The sequence below is a fragment of the Eptatretus burgeri genome, chromosome 1, assembly GCF_056783735.1.
Source record: "Eptatretus burgeri isolate ZD-2024b chromosome 1, Ebu_testis_v1, whole genome shotgun sequence".
NCBI lineage: Eukaryota > Metazoa > Chordata > Myxini > Myxiniformes > Myxinidae > Eptatretus > Eptatretus burgeri.
The window spans coordinates 24,320,489-24,336,579 of NC_140961.1; the positions used below are offsets into that span (position 1 = coordinate 24,320,489).

General features: G+C 41.9%; 1 protein-coding gene across 2 annotated transcripts in view; it reads left to right on the forward strand.

Annotated features, from left to right (window-relative positions):
- The window catches only part of CAD (carbamoyl-phosphate synthetase 2, aspartate transcarbamylase, and dihydroorotase), a 246,727-nt gene that overhangs the window by 23,070 nt on the left and 207,566 nt on the right, over window positions 1-16,091 (forward strand). For both annotated transcript variants that reach the window (XM_085870414.1, XM_085877653.1), the window contains exons 6-8: window positions 5,056-5,230; window positions 5,597-5,782; window positions 9,948-10,063. In XM_085870414.1, coding sequence (XP_085726540.1) covers window positions 5,056-5,230; window positions 5,597-5,782; window positions 9,948-10,063 — 477 coding nt within the window. The remainder of the gene's footprint in view (window positions 1-5,055; window positions 5,231-5,596; window positions 5,783-9,947; window positions 10,064-16,091) is intronic.

Consider the following 16,091-nt stretch of genomic DNA (forward strand, 5'->3'; position numbering starts at 1 on the left):
ACCCCCACGTTTTCGGTCTTCACAATTTATAAATACGCCGTGCGGCTCCCCGAAAAATAAAAACATATGTGACTGCTACATTGTGTGTCCGTGGAAATACTGCGGCCGCCGTATAATTGCTAGTGGCCGTAGATTTTGGAGACCCCACGGCCGCCGTGGCAAATGTGACTTAGGTCTTACCTCACGCAGATTAGGTGGGAAGAAATCAAGATGAGAATGCACGAAGTGCATTTTAAGAGACATCCTACAGCCAATTCACTGATAGGCCTTTAGCATGTTGTCCACTAATTCCACATCCTGTTCAGCTCTCTGGTTCCCAAGAAAGTTCTGCATAACCAACACAAATGCTTCCCATGCTGCAAACTCAAGTGGGTTCAATTTATTTTTGAACTCGGGATCACATATCGGTTCTCGGATCTGGGGCCCAACGTGAAATGCCGGCTTTGAGTTTAGCATCAGTTTTCTCTGCACCAAACTTCTCTCTGAGATATTGGAAGTCATTACTGTTGTGATCAAATGCCTTTTACAAAGTTTTTTTTTTCACGAGGCCAAGTTTGATGTGAAGCGGTGGAAGCTAGACTTTTTGTGGGTCTACCAATGGCTTATGCACATTGTACCTGACAACTGTGTTCATGCCTTTCAGGCCAGTCTTTTACAACATAATGATTGCTGTCATCGCAGCTGTTCCATTGGCACAAGAAAGAAGCACATGTATTTTGTGTTCCCAGCTGCAGTCCGAGGAGGAGAGAAATCACTTTTAGATCACCGCAGATGTTCCACTTATGATCTGAGTAATCACTTTTAGATGGATTTCCATGGACTCGTACGTCTCCTTCATGCCGACAGCATGAGCCACAGGAACAGAAGGTTTTTTTTGTTACCATTGTGCAACAAAGCAGCTTTGAGGCTCACTTTGCTGGAGTCTATGAAGAGTCTCTTCATCAGGCACATGTTTGTTTCCGAGCTCATGCATTAGGCCATTAACATCAGTACACAAACAAACATCATTTTCTGTCTTAAAAAAGCCAGCTAAGTTTGGGTGGGGAATTTTGGTTCCTTCAAGTGCCAAGTGTGGCTTCTTTTCTTCAGACTCATGTTCATACAGTTCATTCATATCACCCATAGCATCGTCAGAGTTGTCATCGCTTTCATCTGCAGCAGCTTTTGGTGGAACTGGCACACGAGAATCCAAGTCGCGGGGGACCGGCTTCAGAGCAGACTTACAAGCTGGGTATACAATTTTTGACTCATTTTTCGTTGAGAAACGAAAAATATTTTTCATACAAATATTTGTCATACAAAAGCAGCAGTCGGAGTGATTCATTGGCACACGCCATATCATTGGCACAGAAAAAGGCATTCCCTTCCTTTTGCCACTCAACCACTGTGTTAGCCCCGAGTTGCACATGGTGCAGCAAATATGAGGTTCCCAGCTCTTGTCTTCGTCTCCAACTTTATATTCAAAATCACACTTGAAAGCAGCTTTCACCCTTTTGGTAAGGTTCTTGCGCTGGCTGCATGGAGTGTATATACCACAGATATAACAAAAGTTATCAGGGTGATTCACACAGCCTCACTTATTCATGATGCCTGCAGTAACATATGCCTCACCTGAAAATATACAGAAAAATATATTGAGTTGTAACCTGAGAATATATTGATACTATTAGCATGACAAATTCCAAACTTGATACATTCTTAAATTAGAAGGGCACTCAGTAGAGCACATACCGCTACCATGTAATGCCTGATCCACGAGAAGATATCGGGCCCAATACATTTTTGAGAGATATTGTACTATATATCGTTTTTGGCCCGATCTCTCAATGGTGAAGAATCACTTTGCAAATTAAATAATTCTCGTATCCAGATCCGGATTTGAATCTTCACCAAAATCGAATGACTCCCAACGTGTGCACTAAGTTTCATCCGGATCCGTCCACAACTTTTTGAGATATCGTGCAAACAAACAAACAATCAAATGAAATTGCTCGTTGTACAAGGAATTGCTGGAATAACTTTGTCATATCTCCATGATGTCTGAAAAAACAAAAACCTGGAAATCAATTTGGTTCTTATAGGTCGATAGTGCTGCTGTTTAACGAGTAATAGCACTTAGTTTGGTCATGATCATAACTTGGAAGTCAGACTTGAAATGGCGTTTTTATTGCAATTTTGAAAGTTTTGACCCGACCCCCCCCTGACATTCGACCCCCGACCGCTAAGAAGGGTGTTGGTGTGACACCCCAATGAGACATATGGTTGGATGCAGTATTGGAAGATGCACATTTTGGATTTGGTTTGAAGTCGATACGACCATTTTTGCGGATGTTATTGCGAAAATCATTATTTCGGTTTTTCGGTGACCTTGACCTTAACCTTTGACCTAGATTCACCAAAAACGACAAGTGTCTAAGTTGGACCATGGCCGACGTCTGTACCCAGTTTGGTCATGATCGCTGAAACGGTGTGGCTGCTACAGGGTAAACAAACACACAAACAAACGCACAAACAAACAGACAGACACAGAATGACACACACAACCGACCAACATAATTACCGAAATCCGAAGGATTCCGGGAATTAACAAACAAACAGACAGACGGGTGAAAACATAACCTCCTTCCACCTTCGGTGGCGGAGGTAAATATATACATTGCATTTAAACATTTTAGTATCAAGTTATTAACTCCTCTCAGCACAGAAGCGGCACACAAAATTGTAATTCTGCATGGAAAAGTTTACTTAAAAATTCATAGCTTGGTCAGTTTTCATCCATTTTTAATAATTTAAAGTGCATTCCTTAGCTGTCTTTATGAGAAATAATATTCCACAACAGTTTTATTGCTATAATTGAATCCAAAAAGACACAAAACAATAATTTATGATCACTCAAAATCCACCCACCAGGGCAAGCTACTGAAATTGGACCATGCGTATAACTCAAAATCCTGACGTGCTGAGAAAGTTCTGACTTCATATTCAGAATCAGCATTCTCGATTTAGTCTAGAACATGTGTGTCCACCTCACTAGCAAAATCTTTGTTGCCCAGTTATTTTAGTTCTAGTTTTGGCAAAATGATGAAATACAATTCCCTGGTTCCTCCGATGGCTAAAAGCCATTCACTCGCTCATCGTTTATTAGATCCCTGTAGAGACTTCGTATTTGCAACTTAGCTTGCTGGTAACCTGGTAGCATTGAGACAAGACACCAGTTTTATTACTTCCTCTTGATATTGCTAGAATTGTTTCTTGTTGTAGAATATCTTCATTCTTTGTACTTCGACTCATTGCCAGGTACGACTGTATGTGCCCGGACAGGAGCCCACCAAAAAATTCCATTTGGATAACTTGTGGTTGATTTGATTTTCATGCAAGCATATTTTTATGAAATTGAGAATTTCTGTGTTTTGCTGTGATGGGAATAACACTTTTTTTATGCAAAGTCGAGGCTCGTGGAAGAGCAAGAACATATAATGGATCAGGATGGAACAGAACAAAAGTATCAGTCAAAAGAGAGGGGGGAAATGCACAAACAAAATAGAGGGATTGCTACATGCAATGTGAAAATGATGACATCATAGGTCACGTGGCGTGGCAGCCATGTTGGGAAAAGGAAAAACTTTGGACCTCTGTTTCTCTGAAACTGCACCAAGGGGAAAAAAAAATTGAAATTTTGGTAAATAGCAAGTGCTCCTCATGGGGAACGAATGTGATTTTTTTTTAATAACATCATTGGTGACTTCGTTATGACGTCATAATTGCAGATGTGGAACACTACATCTGGTCAGTATGGAAAATTTTGGGGGTCATCTTCGGATAAAATGGTCCACAAAATTTTTTTGATGACGTCATTGGTCACGTGATTCGGCAGCCGTATTGGTTTTTTGTTGTGTTTTCTTTTAACCTTCAAAAATCTTCTCTGAAATGGCTGAACCGGTCATCACTACCAGCATTTATAAAGTGGCAGTTCTAATTATGTCTCTTATTAATTACATAACACACACCACACAAAACGAGTCCTGGCGAGGATCTGCAATCTCTGATTGCTCTATTGTTTAGTATTTGCAATGCTAGTTAAGTAAAATTATAGAAATGAGAACTATGTTGATAATGCCAGTAAAAGTAGACAATTTATGGCTATTATGCTCAGGCCTTCCCTAACGAGCTGTGGCTTTGGAGGCAAATGAGTAGCCATTTGGTTGGCTTTTGATAGGCTAGGGAAGACTCGGATCGCAAGACAATAATGTGTGAATCGGAGCAACAGAGATTGGAGTCGATTTGTGGTGCTAAGAGAGTGATGAGAGACAGAGGAAGCGTATTTGGGTGTGTTTTCCTGCTGGCCCTTTTGTCATGCCTGTCGTCGGCCACAACGAGGCTGACACTATGGATCTGAACCAATACATTTGGCAAAGATGCTCAACGAAAAATCGTTTTTCAACACTTTTGCACTGCATTGATTTTATAATGTCATCTTCTGGTACTGCTTCATCCTTTGCTTCACAATTGCCCTTTGTAAATTGGTAACTGCCTCTCCTGCTCACTCCACCTTCTGGTTGATCATTACATTGAAACGACACCTCGACGCACCCACATACCGAGACGGCTGCCCTGGTTTCATAATTTTGAGATTGTGCTGGCGCATTCGGTGAACTTTTGTTCTTGTGTACATATTACATTAAGGATAGATTTAAGGTACGGTACTTTGGATAAATTGTGTAAAATGTAAATAATGAGCTGGTTTTAGATCACCAACGTTGTGGTACGAGTTCAATTTAATTCATGTTTGTTGGAGCGGTTATTTTATCCTACCGCTCGGAATACAGGCTACAACGGACTCTGCACGACTCGGAGTATGGTTGCCACCTTTTTTGGGGGGTGATGGTATGAGTGCGTGCTGTGGGTCATCACGACTCCTTGGCCGTGACGATATGAATTGTTCAGTAGGTTGGAAATGGGTCACACTGCTCTTTTCCTAACACGGTTCAAGTGTATAAAATTTAATGACTTGTTTTTGATTTTCTAAATCTAATCTTGTATTTTGTGTGTTGGCAGAGTTTGATGGCCTTCTACTCAGTAATGGACCAGGGGACCCTTCTCTCTGCCAAGCCACCATCGAGAATGTTCGTAACTTGATATCGGATGAACACTTTGCGAGGCCTATCTTTGGCATTTGCTTGGGCCATCAAATCATCTCTTTGGCTGCTGGAGCAACGACGTACAAGATGAAGTAAGAAGTGCCATTTCACCTCCCTCTTGTATCTGCACTTGATATACCTCATTAAAAAAAAAAATTATTTGGAACATCTTAATAATTATTTATTTATTACTGTCGTTTGGTGGAAATTGCTTCTGGGGTTTATTGACCTCGAGATTCAGCTTGTCGATTGTAAGATTAAATTGATGCAGGCCGATTTACGAGATTATCATGTGGGAAATGTTTTTGTTTTTCTTTCGCAATGTTATCCCGCTACGGTAATTTAATCGACCTACACATGACCCAGAATCGTATGTTGGAGTTCAAGGTATTTTCTCTCTGCGATTATTTATTTTGTGCTTCATTCAAAGGTGACATTTGCATGGCTTCACCTTGCAGGTACGGCAATCGAGGCCACAACCAGCCTTGTTTGCATGTGGGCACGGACCGCTGCTTCATCACTGCTCAGAATCATAGTTATGCGGTTGAACCAGCATCACTGCCAGATGATTGGGAAATACTATTTACAAATGCCAATGATTGTTCCAATGAAGGAATTGTGCATTCCAGCCGCCCCTTCTTCAGGTTAGACGCATTGTGCACATTCTCAAGCTTGCAGGAAGACAGAAATGCTTCAGTGTGTGTGTGTGTGTGTGTGTGTGTGTGTGTGTGTGTGTGTGTGTGTGTGTGTGTGTGTGTGTGTGTGTGTGTGTGTGTGTGTGTGTGTGTGTGTGTGTGTGTGTGTGTGTGTGTGTGTGTATATATGTATATATGTATATATATATATACATGTATATATATATATATATGTATATATGTGTATATATATATATATATATATATACATATATATTGGCAGGGATACCCGTGCTCCGCACAGGAATCCCGTGGATGACGGCGGGTCTGAAGGAGTATATGTCACAGTTAATTGTAAAATTGTAGAGGCTGCCACCATTATTATTTTTTTTCCATCACCACTATAATATTATATTTTCCCCACCATGTTTTATATGCAGAAGACGAGTTCATAAATGTTAAGATTTATTGCTGCATCAGATAAAAAAAACCATAATGCCTCAACAATGTGAGGCTGGTTTCATGTCATCATTTGCGACTAAATTTATACGTCGGGCATAACCCAGCCTGGCCCAGCGTATTTGATTTATTTACGTCTGTTATCCTGATAAAAAATTATGTTATATTATGTATACGAAGTTACAACGTACCTACGCCCATAACCATTCTATAAAATATCTACATAGCCCATAACCGTTTAATTATAATATATTATACACATACGCCATACGCCATCACCATTCTATTTATATCTGTAATATGTATATATACAAACCACCACCACCATTTTTTTTATTTCCCACCACCATTTTTATTTTTCACCAGCAACATGTATTTCCTTCATCGCACATCCTATTCCCGTTTATGAAATAACTGAAGTTGCTCAATAATTTTAGTGGAGTGCTCGAGGATAAACAATATTTGATGTCTTCCCCTCTGGGGCCATTATGTATAAAGCCTCCGATGATCCCACTCTGGAGCATTCCACATATAGCTGACCATGGGAAAAGCAAGGAGTGGATAATTCCAGCCCTGCTACTTTCAATGACTGTCCTTGTGCCTTATTGATAGACATCGCAAAGCACAGGCATACAGGAAATTGTAGTCTCTTAAATTAAATTGTTGAATTTTATGGAATGAGTGGAATTCGCGGAATGAATACATCTTCTCCTTTCGCACATCCTGTCATGATAGTGGCCTCAATTACATGTGGTAGTAGTCTTTTCACAATCAGTTTAGTTACGTTGCAAAGTTTTGGTGCATCTCGATTACGTAATAACATAATAGGGCATCCAACTTTTAACGACAGATTGTACAGAGGCAATCCTGGTAATTCCAATGAGTTTAGAAATTTTGTGTGATAATGTATGGCTTGCTCAGTATCCAGTGTGGTGTCAATAGACTTGTGACTATGTTGTTCACCTGGAACTACTTGTAATAACTGATGGTTAATTACACGGACTGTTTCATTGAGTGGAGCCAGGATTGTTCTTTCACAGAGCCAATGTATGTTTTTGTAATTAGTCGCTAAATTGGGATACACATGAGCCTCTAATTCTTCCATAGATGAAACTATTGTACCACAGTCATCGGGAATAGATATTACATCATTTGTGTTCGGGATTTCACCATTTCAAAGTTTGAGAAGTAATCATGCGAAATTGCCAGCATCTGAATCACCATATAATTTGACCCTCATGTTTGTTGTTAGATGGATTGTTTGTATGAATGTCCAGAGGTATGAAGATTTTATACTGGCTTTCATTTCATCAGCTGGAGTGCCACGAGGTACTACAGGTAAAGTTTGTCTGAAATCGCCAGAAATAACCAGCGTAACTCCACCTATAGGCAGGTCTACTCCTCTTAAATCTCGCATAGTTCTATCTCATGCTTCGAATGCATCCTTAGGCGACATCGTACCTTCATCCCAAACTATGAGGTCGCAATTCTTCAGCACTTTTGCTGCTTCAGTTTGTTTGCCAATGCCACAAACCGGATATTCCATTGTAGCTAAGTCGAGAGGCAATTTGAAAGCAGAATGCGCTGTGCGACCACCTGAAAGTAGTGTTGCGGCTATCCCGGATGAAGCAACGGCTAATGCGATCTTTTTCTGGCTCTCATCTGAGCAAGCAAAAGGTTGAGGACAAATATTTTGCCAGTACCACCCGGGGCATCCAAGAAAAATATCACACCACTTCCCTCTTGAACCGCTTCAGAAATCAGTTGATATGCATTACTCTGTTCCTGTACCAGAAGCGGCTCATTGTCAGAAACAAACTTTGCGAGAGTATCTGTGTTGTAGTTTGTTTCACGGAACCATTCTCTACTGATGGTTGCGCTTTCAGACCTATTAGAAGAGGGAAGTCCCCACTTAGTTAAATCTTTCCCGTTCATGTATAATACCAAATCTTCAATGTATATCAGAGCCTCAATGAACATATCTGGTGTGTACTGGATGTCCTCTTGGGGATGTTCTCTTTGGACTCTGTTTTTTACATCCTCAGACAGGGCCTCTTTGTGAATGTCCCATAGGCTCTTGAGATCTGACATCTCACACGCAGTTATAATAGCAAATAGATACCTCATGGTCGATGGGGATTGAGAAACAGTTGCCTCTTCAAGCGTGGCGTTCCAATGGGCATCGTCTTCCAGGAGTCCGAGGAGATTGCAAGCCTCACGGAATGTGCTGTAAATTTGCCCGTCCACTGTTCTCAGGTCTATGAAACTCACTGGACCTCGTTTCACATGCAGGAGGAGGCGGACGCAGAAACACTCAAAATTATTGGGATGTACTGTGTACACTCGACCCAATGTGTCAGATTTGTAAATACTGGGATATCCTGGAACTTCTGAACCTTGTTTCCTCCTGTTCCAACGTTTCTGACTCGAGTTCCAAGTGAAATACGTTGGCACCTGAGCATACAGTAGAGTTCGAGCAAAGTCATCAATTTCACATATAATAGTTTGAAAAATGCCAGTAAGTTAGAAATTGGAGGTTCTTCCGTCGTAAGTCGACGACTACCTGTATGTACAATAAAATATGACTTGTGTTAATCATGCATTAAAAGAGGCGTTTGTTGATGTGAATAGGGCCTATGATAAGTGTGTCGAATGCATAAGTCATAATTCGGAATTAACTGTAGCACTATTTTTCCATTCTATTGCAAATGGCATTGGCCCCATGTCAATCGGCTGAACTTGAAAAATTAACGTTACGAAAAGTGTGTCGAATGCATAAGTCATAATTCGGAAACCGGGAAGTCGGAAGTCATTGTCTTCAATTGGCTGTAGTATTAATTTCTCATTCTCCAGCAAATTCCGTTGGTCCCATGTCAATCGGCTGAACTTGAAAAATTAACGTTACGAAATCAGGCGATGACGTCATAATTCGGAAACCGGAAGTCGGAAGTACAATTCTTTTACATCGGGACACTCCCGGGTCCATGTTGTGTCAGCATGTGAAGTTTGGTGAGGATCAGTCCAGTACTTTTCGCGTGCATAGGTCACAGAGAAACACACACACAGACAGACACACTTTCAAATATATATATATATATATATAAAATATGTACACCTTTTTATATAAAACGTTGTATTTGTGTATTTGTCTGTCCCCCTTCATAAGGATGATTTGAGTTGGGTTTTTTCAAGATGATATAGTAAATACATTGACCTTCTTTTGCTCGGAGTGATGTCAACATCTCTGAATAGTAACTTGGTTCCTCATGAATGATTACATGATGCATGGTGCAGAACATCAGTGTGTCATCCATTCCCTTAGTAGTCACAAGAGGACAAGATACGTACACGCTTCTCTCGTGGAGGAAAAAGAAAACAAACTTGTAAATTTCCTTGTGCAGGTGTTTTAAATGGACTGTAATAAGCATCGTAGTATTAAGCACACATAGGAACAACAACTATGATGGCTGATGATTCATGTCTGATTCTTCCTTCTCCTATTCTTCATTTTTCATTATCTTTTGCCATTCAACTTCTTTCTTGCAACTCAAAACGTATTTATTACAGCTACAAACATCTATTAAATTATTTGTTTTAAAATATTTCATCTCTCTTTACTGTCCTTTCCAAACACCCACCTTTACCAAAGCAATTTTGGATAATTTGGCCGATGACTAATATAATTTATTGGCAATAATTTTGCTTTCTCTTGAAGTGTGCAGTTTCACCCAGAGCACAAAGCGGGCCCTGCGGACTTGGAGAGTTTGTTTGATGTGTTTTTGGCAACTGTGCAAGACTGGAAATCTGGAAGAGGACCAAAAAGCCCCACAAGTAACTTTCGAAATTATTGCCGTTTAGTTTTTGTTTTTAAAATGATTTTATTCCCATATTGTTTTTGGCATCAAGTTAAGACTTGAGAGGACAGCTCAGTTGTGACAACAACCTAATGGGTGTTTATTTCCACTTCGGCCAAAATTGTTTGTCTGTTTCTAGTTACAAGCCACAAAATATAGGGATTGTAGGTAAGGATTTTTTATTACCCCCGAGAGACCCTTCTCCCTCACAAAGGCATTACATATATATATACACACATACATATAAACAACCACTGAGACTGTTGTCATTCAGATGAGACTGTTCACATGGGTGGTGATATATCCATTGATTTCACCTTAAGTTGTATTTTCTAGTTTGAAAGTGGAAATTGCAGGACCATGAAACCCCAACATTTGCAGATTCGACATTCACGGACCCTGCGTATTCGTGGTTCATACAATGTCACCTGCTTCTACATTCGCGACCCAGTGCTTCGTGTGTTCGTGGTTTTTGTGGGTGCAAAAACCATCTCCCACCAACTGCGCACATAACACGGTTCTAAAACCATCTACCACCAATCGTGCATAAACCCCCTCCAGCAAAACTAGTTCATCATTCTTACCTCCGCCACCGAAGATGGAAGAAGGTTATGTATTCACGCCTGTCTGTTTGTTACTTGCAAAATCGAAGATTTTTTTTTAATTACTCGTATCGTTCAGTCGATTTTATTATTCGGTCTGTTTGTTTTTGTCAATTGCTTACAGGTCACAATACTAAACCGATCATCATGAGACTTTACCAAGTTGTAGAGGTAGTCTCAACTGAGAAGCCTATTGATTTTAAGGTCAAAGGTCGTCCTGAGGTCAAATTTCTAAAATCGTCATTTTTGAACAGGATTTGCATATTGCTTCACTGAATTGGGAAACCAACTATTTTTGAGGTCAAAAGGTCAACTCGAGGTGAAACGTCTAGAATCAAATTTCATCTGAAAAATCGTCAATTGTTCATCTTGTTGACCTGAGCTTTGATTAAGATTGTCAATTTTAATCTTAATTAAACGGACAATTTGTATTCATGGCAACATTTGGAGGAGGGGGGGGGGGTGGATTTTGCAAGTATCGTGCTCGACACAAAGTCTTTTTCTTGTTTGTTTGTCTGTCTGTTTGTGTGCAGGATATCTCAAAAAGTTGTGGACGGATTCGGATGAAGTTGGGTGTGTGACAAGGACAAACTGGTTAGGTTTTCATGAAGATGTGGATGTGGATCTGGATCTGACCGATAATTTTTTAAGTGATTCTTCACCATTAAGAGATAGGGCCAAAAACAATACATAGCACGATATCTCAAAAAGTTGTGGATGGATTCAGACGAAACTTGGTGGACATGTTGGGTGTGTGACAAGGAAGAATTGATTAAATTTTGGTGAAGATCTGTATCTGAGAATTATTTATTTTTTAAAGTGATTTTTCACCATTTGAGGGATTTCATTTAATTTTGGTTCATTGAGAACTTCAAACACTGAACAAGGCGATCCGAAAACTGATTTTTGTCAAGTTTACAGTAATAAATAAACTTACAAATATATTGTTACGAATCTGCCGCCCGCCCAGCGTGCGAACGACCGCTTTTAACCAATGGCGGCTGTATCGCCCACCGGACGGACAAATCAGTCGCGACTTTCTGGAACAATGCCGAAAACCAGTCACGGGTGTGCTCCAAGCGCACACCACGGCCTAGTCAACACTCTACCCGCGCGCGACAGGGTCAATCGCCGAATTATCGATATACCTAAGTATTCGTACCTCAGCGAGGTCTGCTTGGACACGAACCGCTTAAGCGGTTCGTTCCGTTCTGGGATAACCGAGCAGTGTATTATCGCGAGACCTCGCTGGACCCAATTCTTTTATCGGCTATTAAAGAGCCCGCTACCATTCTGAAAGCAATACGGCGGTTCGATGGGGAAAGAGGACACAACGAACGGGTTAACATTCACACAAGGACATTTATTTATAAAACGACACATACAGTAATGCAATGAAATTGGTGGGAAGGGACAAGACACGACCAAGGTAAAGCACTACAACCGTCTATTATTTATTATTCACAAGCACTTTTACGGTTCTACTTGCAGGACACGGTGCCACAACTTCCACACAAATAAACAAAGAAAAGACCACCCTCATAGACAAGGGGGTCAGGCTGGACCCGTAGGCCTTTATGACGTGAAACTTGGCGGACCTAAGGAGTTCCACGAGACCGTTGCAGGTTACCTGCACCTTCGTGGTGACTGGCTTGGGCGACCCTCGATGGACCCTCTCCAGCCCTCACTGACTGACGCTCCACCGACTGACTCTCCACTGACTGACTTTCCACCGACTGAACGCCAACGCGGCGCTCCGTTCTCCGTTCTCTCCCCGCAGCTCCCACTCCCACCAAGACCAGCACGCCCCACAGCCTCTCAACTCGCCCTTTTATCTCGACGGCACATCGCCCCTCCCTTCGCGGTGCGCGAGGAGGAAACTTCCCGGAGAGGAGTCGGGTTTTCATACGTTTAGTAACCGTCATTTCTATTTACCAGTTCCGAGGGGAAATTCCAAGAAGTGTGTTATTGGAGCTTCTTCTTGTTCTCCATGGTGTAGATGTTATTCGCTGCGGCGATGTTTGTGGTGTGGTTGTTTGTTGTGGCGGCATGGCCGGTGGTTGAGATGGTGGTTAGGTGATTGACGAGGTGGAGAAGGTGGTGAGGCGATTGTTGGTGGTTGTGGGTATAGTGGTGAGGATGGCGTGGTTTGTTGCGGTGTGGGTGTGGTTGTGGAAAGGCGGTTGGTCTGAAGTGGTTGTTGAGAGCGGTGCTGGTGGTGGTTGGTGTGAAGCGGTTGATCCAAAATAACGATAGCAAAAGAATATTGGCTAACTCAAAGATCACAGCCCTTTAAACATCGGTGGGGAAATCTATCCCTACACACACTTAGCGATATAACTGATCTTGGGGATATCCTTTATGGTGTCCTGTGAATTTCCACAGCCATAACAATATACATATATTGAAAGAATAATAATAATATAAATTGCATGAATATGTATATTATGCATTGAAATTTATCATGGTTCGCACGCCTCCTGGAAAGTCCTTAAAACTCCTGGAATTCAATTCCTATCCTGGAATATGCTTAAAAATCAAATTGAACTCCTGAAAACTACTTAAAAAATTATATTTTGGATTTCCGACGATCACCTTGTCAACGTCTCGTAAATATGCCAAGGGAAACTACTTTGTAGTTCAAATTTGCACAAATGTGCCAAGGAAGACAACTTTCTAAATGTTGTAGATTGTCGTAAATAATATTAATTTACGACATTCATGTTGTATCTTATAAGCACCAAAAAGTGGTCTTTACGACCGCATGTGCGAGTTATCCCGCGCTTTCTCTCTGTTTTGTGAATTGGATTGGGGTAATTCCAGCGTAACGGGCGTAACATTGAAACAAACATTGCATCACTAATGTTGAAATTTTGAAAAGGTTGGCCATATTACAGAGAGTTTCTTTATTACATATCGTAATTAGTCTCTATGGCTTTCTGATATTGGTACAAACCCCACTGTGTAGTCCACTACTAAAGCAAAAATCAACATTTAAGAGGCGTAACGGGCGTAACATCGAAATGGTCACAACTAAAACTGGCCATATAGGTCATGTGGAGGTGGGTCTGTTCGTTCAGTTTCATTGTGCAGATCACCAATCTAAACGAAATTCACCCTGTACATTCATGAGAACACACCATTGAAATTCCTACTTGTTTCCATATGCACAAGTTGACACACCGACAGTTATTACCATTTTAAATTACCGCCGTGAAGCGGGTGTGGCATGTTTGTAATCGCGGAGGAAACGACCAGGAAACAACAAATCAAGATGGCGGCGCCCATGGTTGTCTGGTGATTTCGAGTGATTTTTGGTCTTTCAACAACCAAATATGTGTTGTTTCACACTTGGGCGGGGAGGATGATGAGAAAGTGATGCAATTCACGGATAAGAGCTGGCGTAAGGTATGCGAGTGTGCGAAGGCTTGGTGCGACGCCACAGATAGTTTCACTATCAACAAATGCCGTTTGCTGGCTGATAAAATTATGAAACTGCTGCCAATGACTGATCCTCCTGCGGATGCCGGCTGTCACCGGTTCTGCGATGCGTCGTTTTGTAACAAGGATCATATAAAACGTGCTGAAGCCAGGAAAAGGAAATCAGAAGCCAGCACTACTGCAGTTTCTGCTAGAGCCAGTGAGGTGGTGGGCGGACTAGAAGAGGGGCACTCATACCACAAAATACGTAGAAAATCCCTCAGAACCTCTGTAGAAAGGGTGGCTGGCAAATCAGCTGGTGTACTGCCAAATATTTGTGTGATATGCCAGAAAAAAAGACAAATTCATCCGTGTCAAAGGAAAATCTCAACGTGATCAGTTGTCCCTGGCAGAAACACAGGATGGAGGAAAGCTGAGGGAAACTGCTGAGCAGAGGAGAGATGAACCTGATGTGAGAATAATGACAACTATAAAGGATAAAGACTGTGTGGCGCTGGTAGTTTGTTATCACCATAAATGTTATTACGAGTATGTGAATGACACATACCACAGACAGAGTGAAAGTAAACTCCAAACTCAGAAAGTGAACTATGACTCAACTTTTGACATTTTCTGTGATAAAGTAATCCAGGTAAGACTCATTGATGGAAAGCAATCGAAACATATGAAGAAGTTGTGTGAGATGTTCAATGACCTACTCAGAGTATGCGAAGGTCAGGATAAGGCCAACTACCAGGCAAGAAGACTGAAGAAAAGACTGCAGGAACGGTACCCAGACATGATTTTCTATCGTCCACCAAAAATGTCTGAGAGCGAAGTGGTGTACATGAAGGACATTGTTATTGGTTCCATTGCTCAGGCTGCTGTTGTAGACAGTAGCTCTACAACAGAAGCAGAGTCAACTACAGAGGATGATGCCAGCCAGGGTCCACAGCAGGGTGACTCAGACCTCAATTTACATGTTCTATACTCGGGAGCACTCATGGTGAGGGATGACCTGAACAAACACCAAAGTGTGGACATTACATGGCCCTACTTGGAAATGGTGGAGCTAGCACGAGAACTTATACGGGCAACTCGTACTTCGAACTGGCCGAAACACCTTGCAATCACGAGAGCGTCAATGCCCTGGTACTTTGCGTAGATCACCTAAACTATGCAAGGTAATTACCCGTTTACTGGCTGGAAATGGCCGGGCTAGAGCACTCCCACCAAGACACCTATCAAGCGTTCATGGACGGCAAATGGACTGCCCAACGGCATACTCGTTATGGATTTAGTAGTGTTGCGTGTGATCAGATCATGGAGCAGACTTTAAATAGGGACAGCAAGACCAGTGGAGGCATCATTGGTTACACTCAGAAAAGCACAGCTGTGAAGAAGTGGGTCCTGTCCCAACCAGCACGTGCGGAAATCGCAAGGAAATGTGAGTCCATGGCGGGTATCCACGACGAGCCCCGAACGAGAGAGGATTTGGATGTGTCGAGCTCGAAGAAGAACAAAGGAGTGGTGGGACAAGTGATGGGCACAGTACTTCAAATGATTAACCCTTTCTCTGGCGTTCACCTTGAACTCGTCAATATTAGTTCAGGTGTCATCGCACCGCCAGCCACTTCCGCGGACTTGATGAACGCGTATGTCAAGGGAGAGAATGCTGTCGTGCGATTCATGCGTGATCGGCTTCTCTCGGGTGAGTTCCCATTCTTCAGTCCGATTTCGAAGGCCAAATTGGCAACTTCCTTGAAGGCGCGAGGCAAGTCGGCGACTCCCCACCAGCAGACGCCGAAGGTTGAAATTGCGAATGAACGTCGTCTTTTCACATGACTGCTGTTGATTGGTGAGTAAAGCAATGTAACACTCCACGATCTGCTCGCGTACCCACTGGCGAACATATCTTTCCCGCTGGCATCTGGTGATGTTTCGATTGCTAAGACGGACAAAGCCAAACTCCGCAACCATATA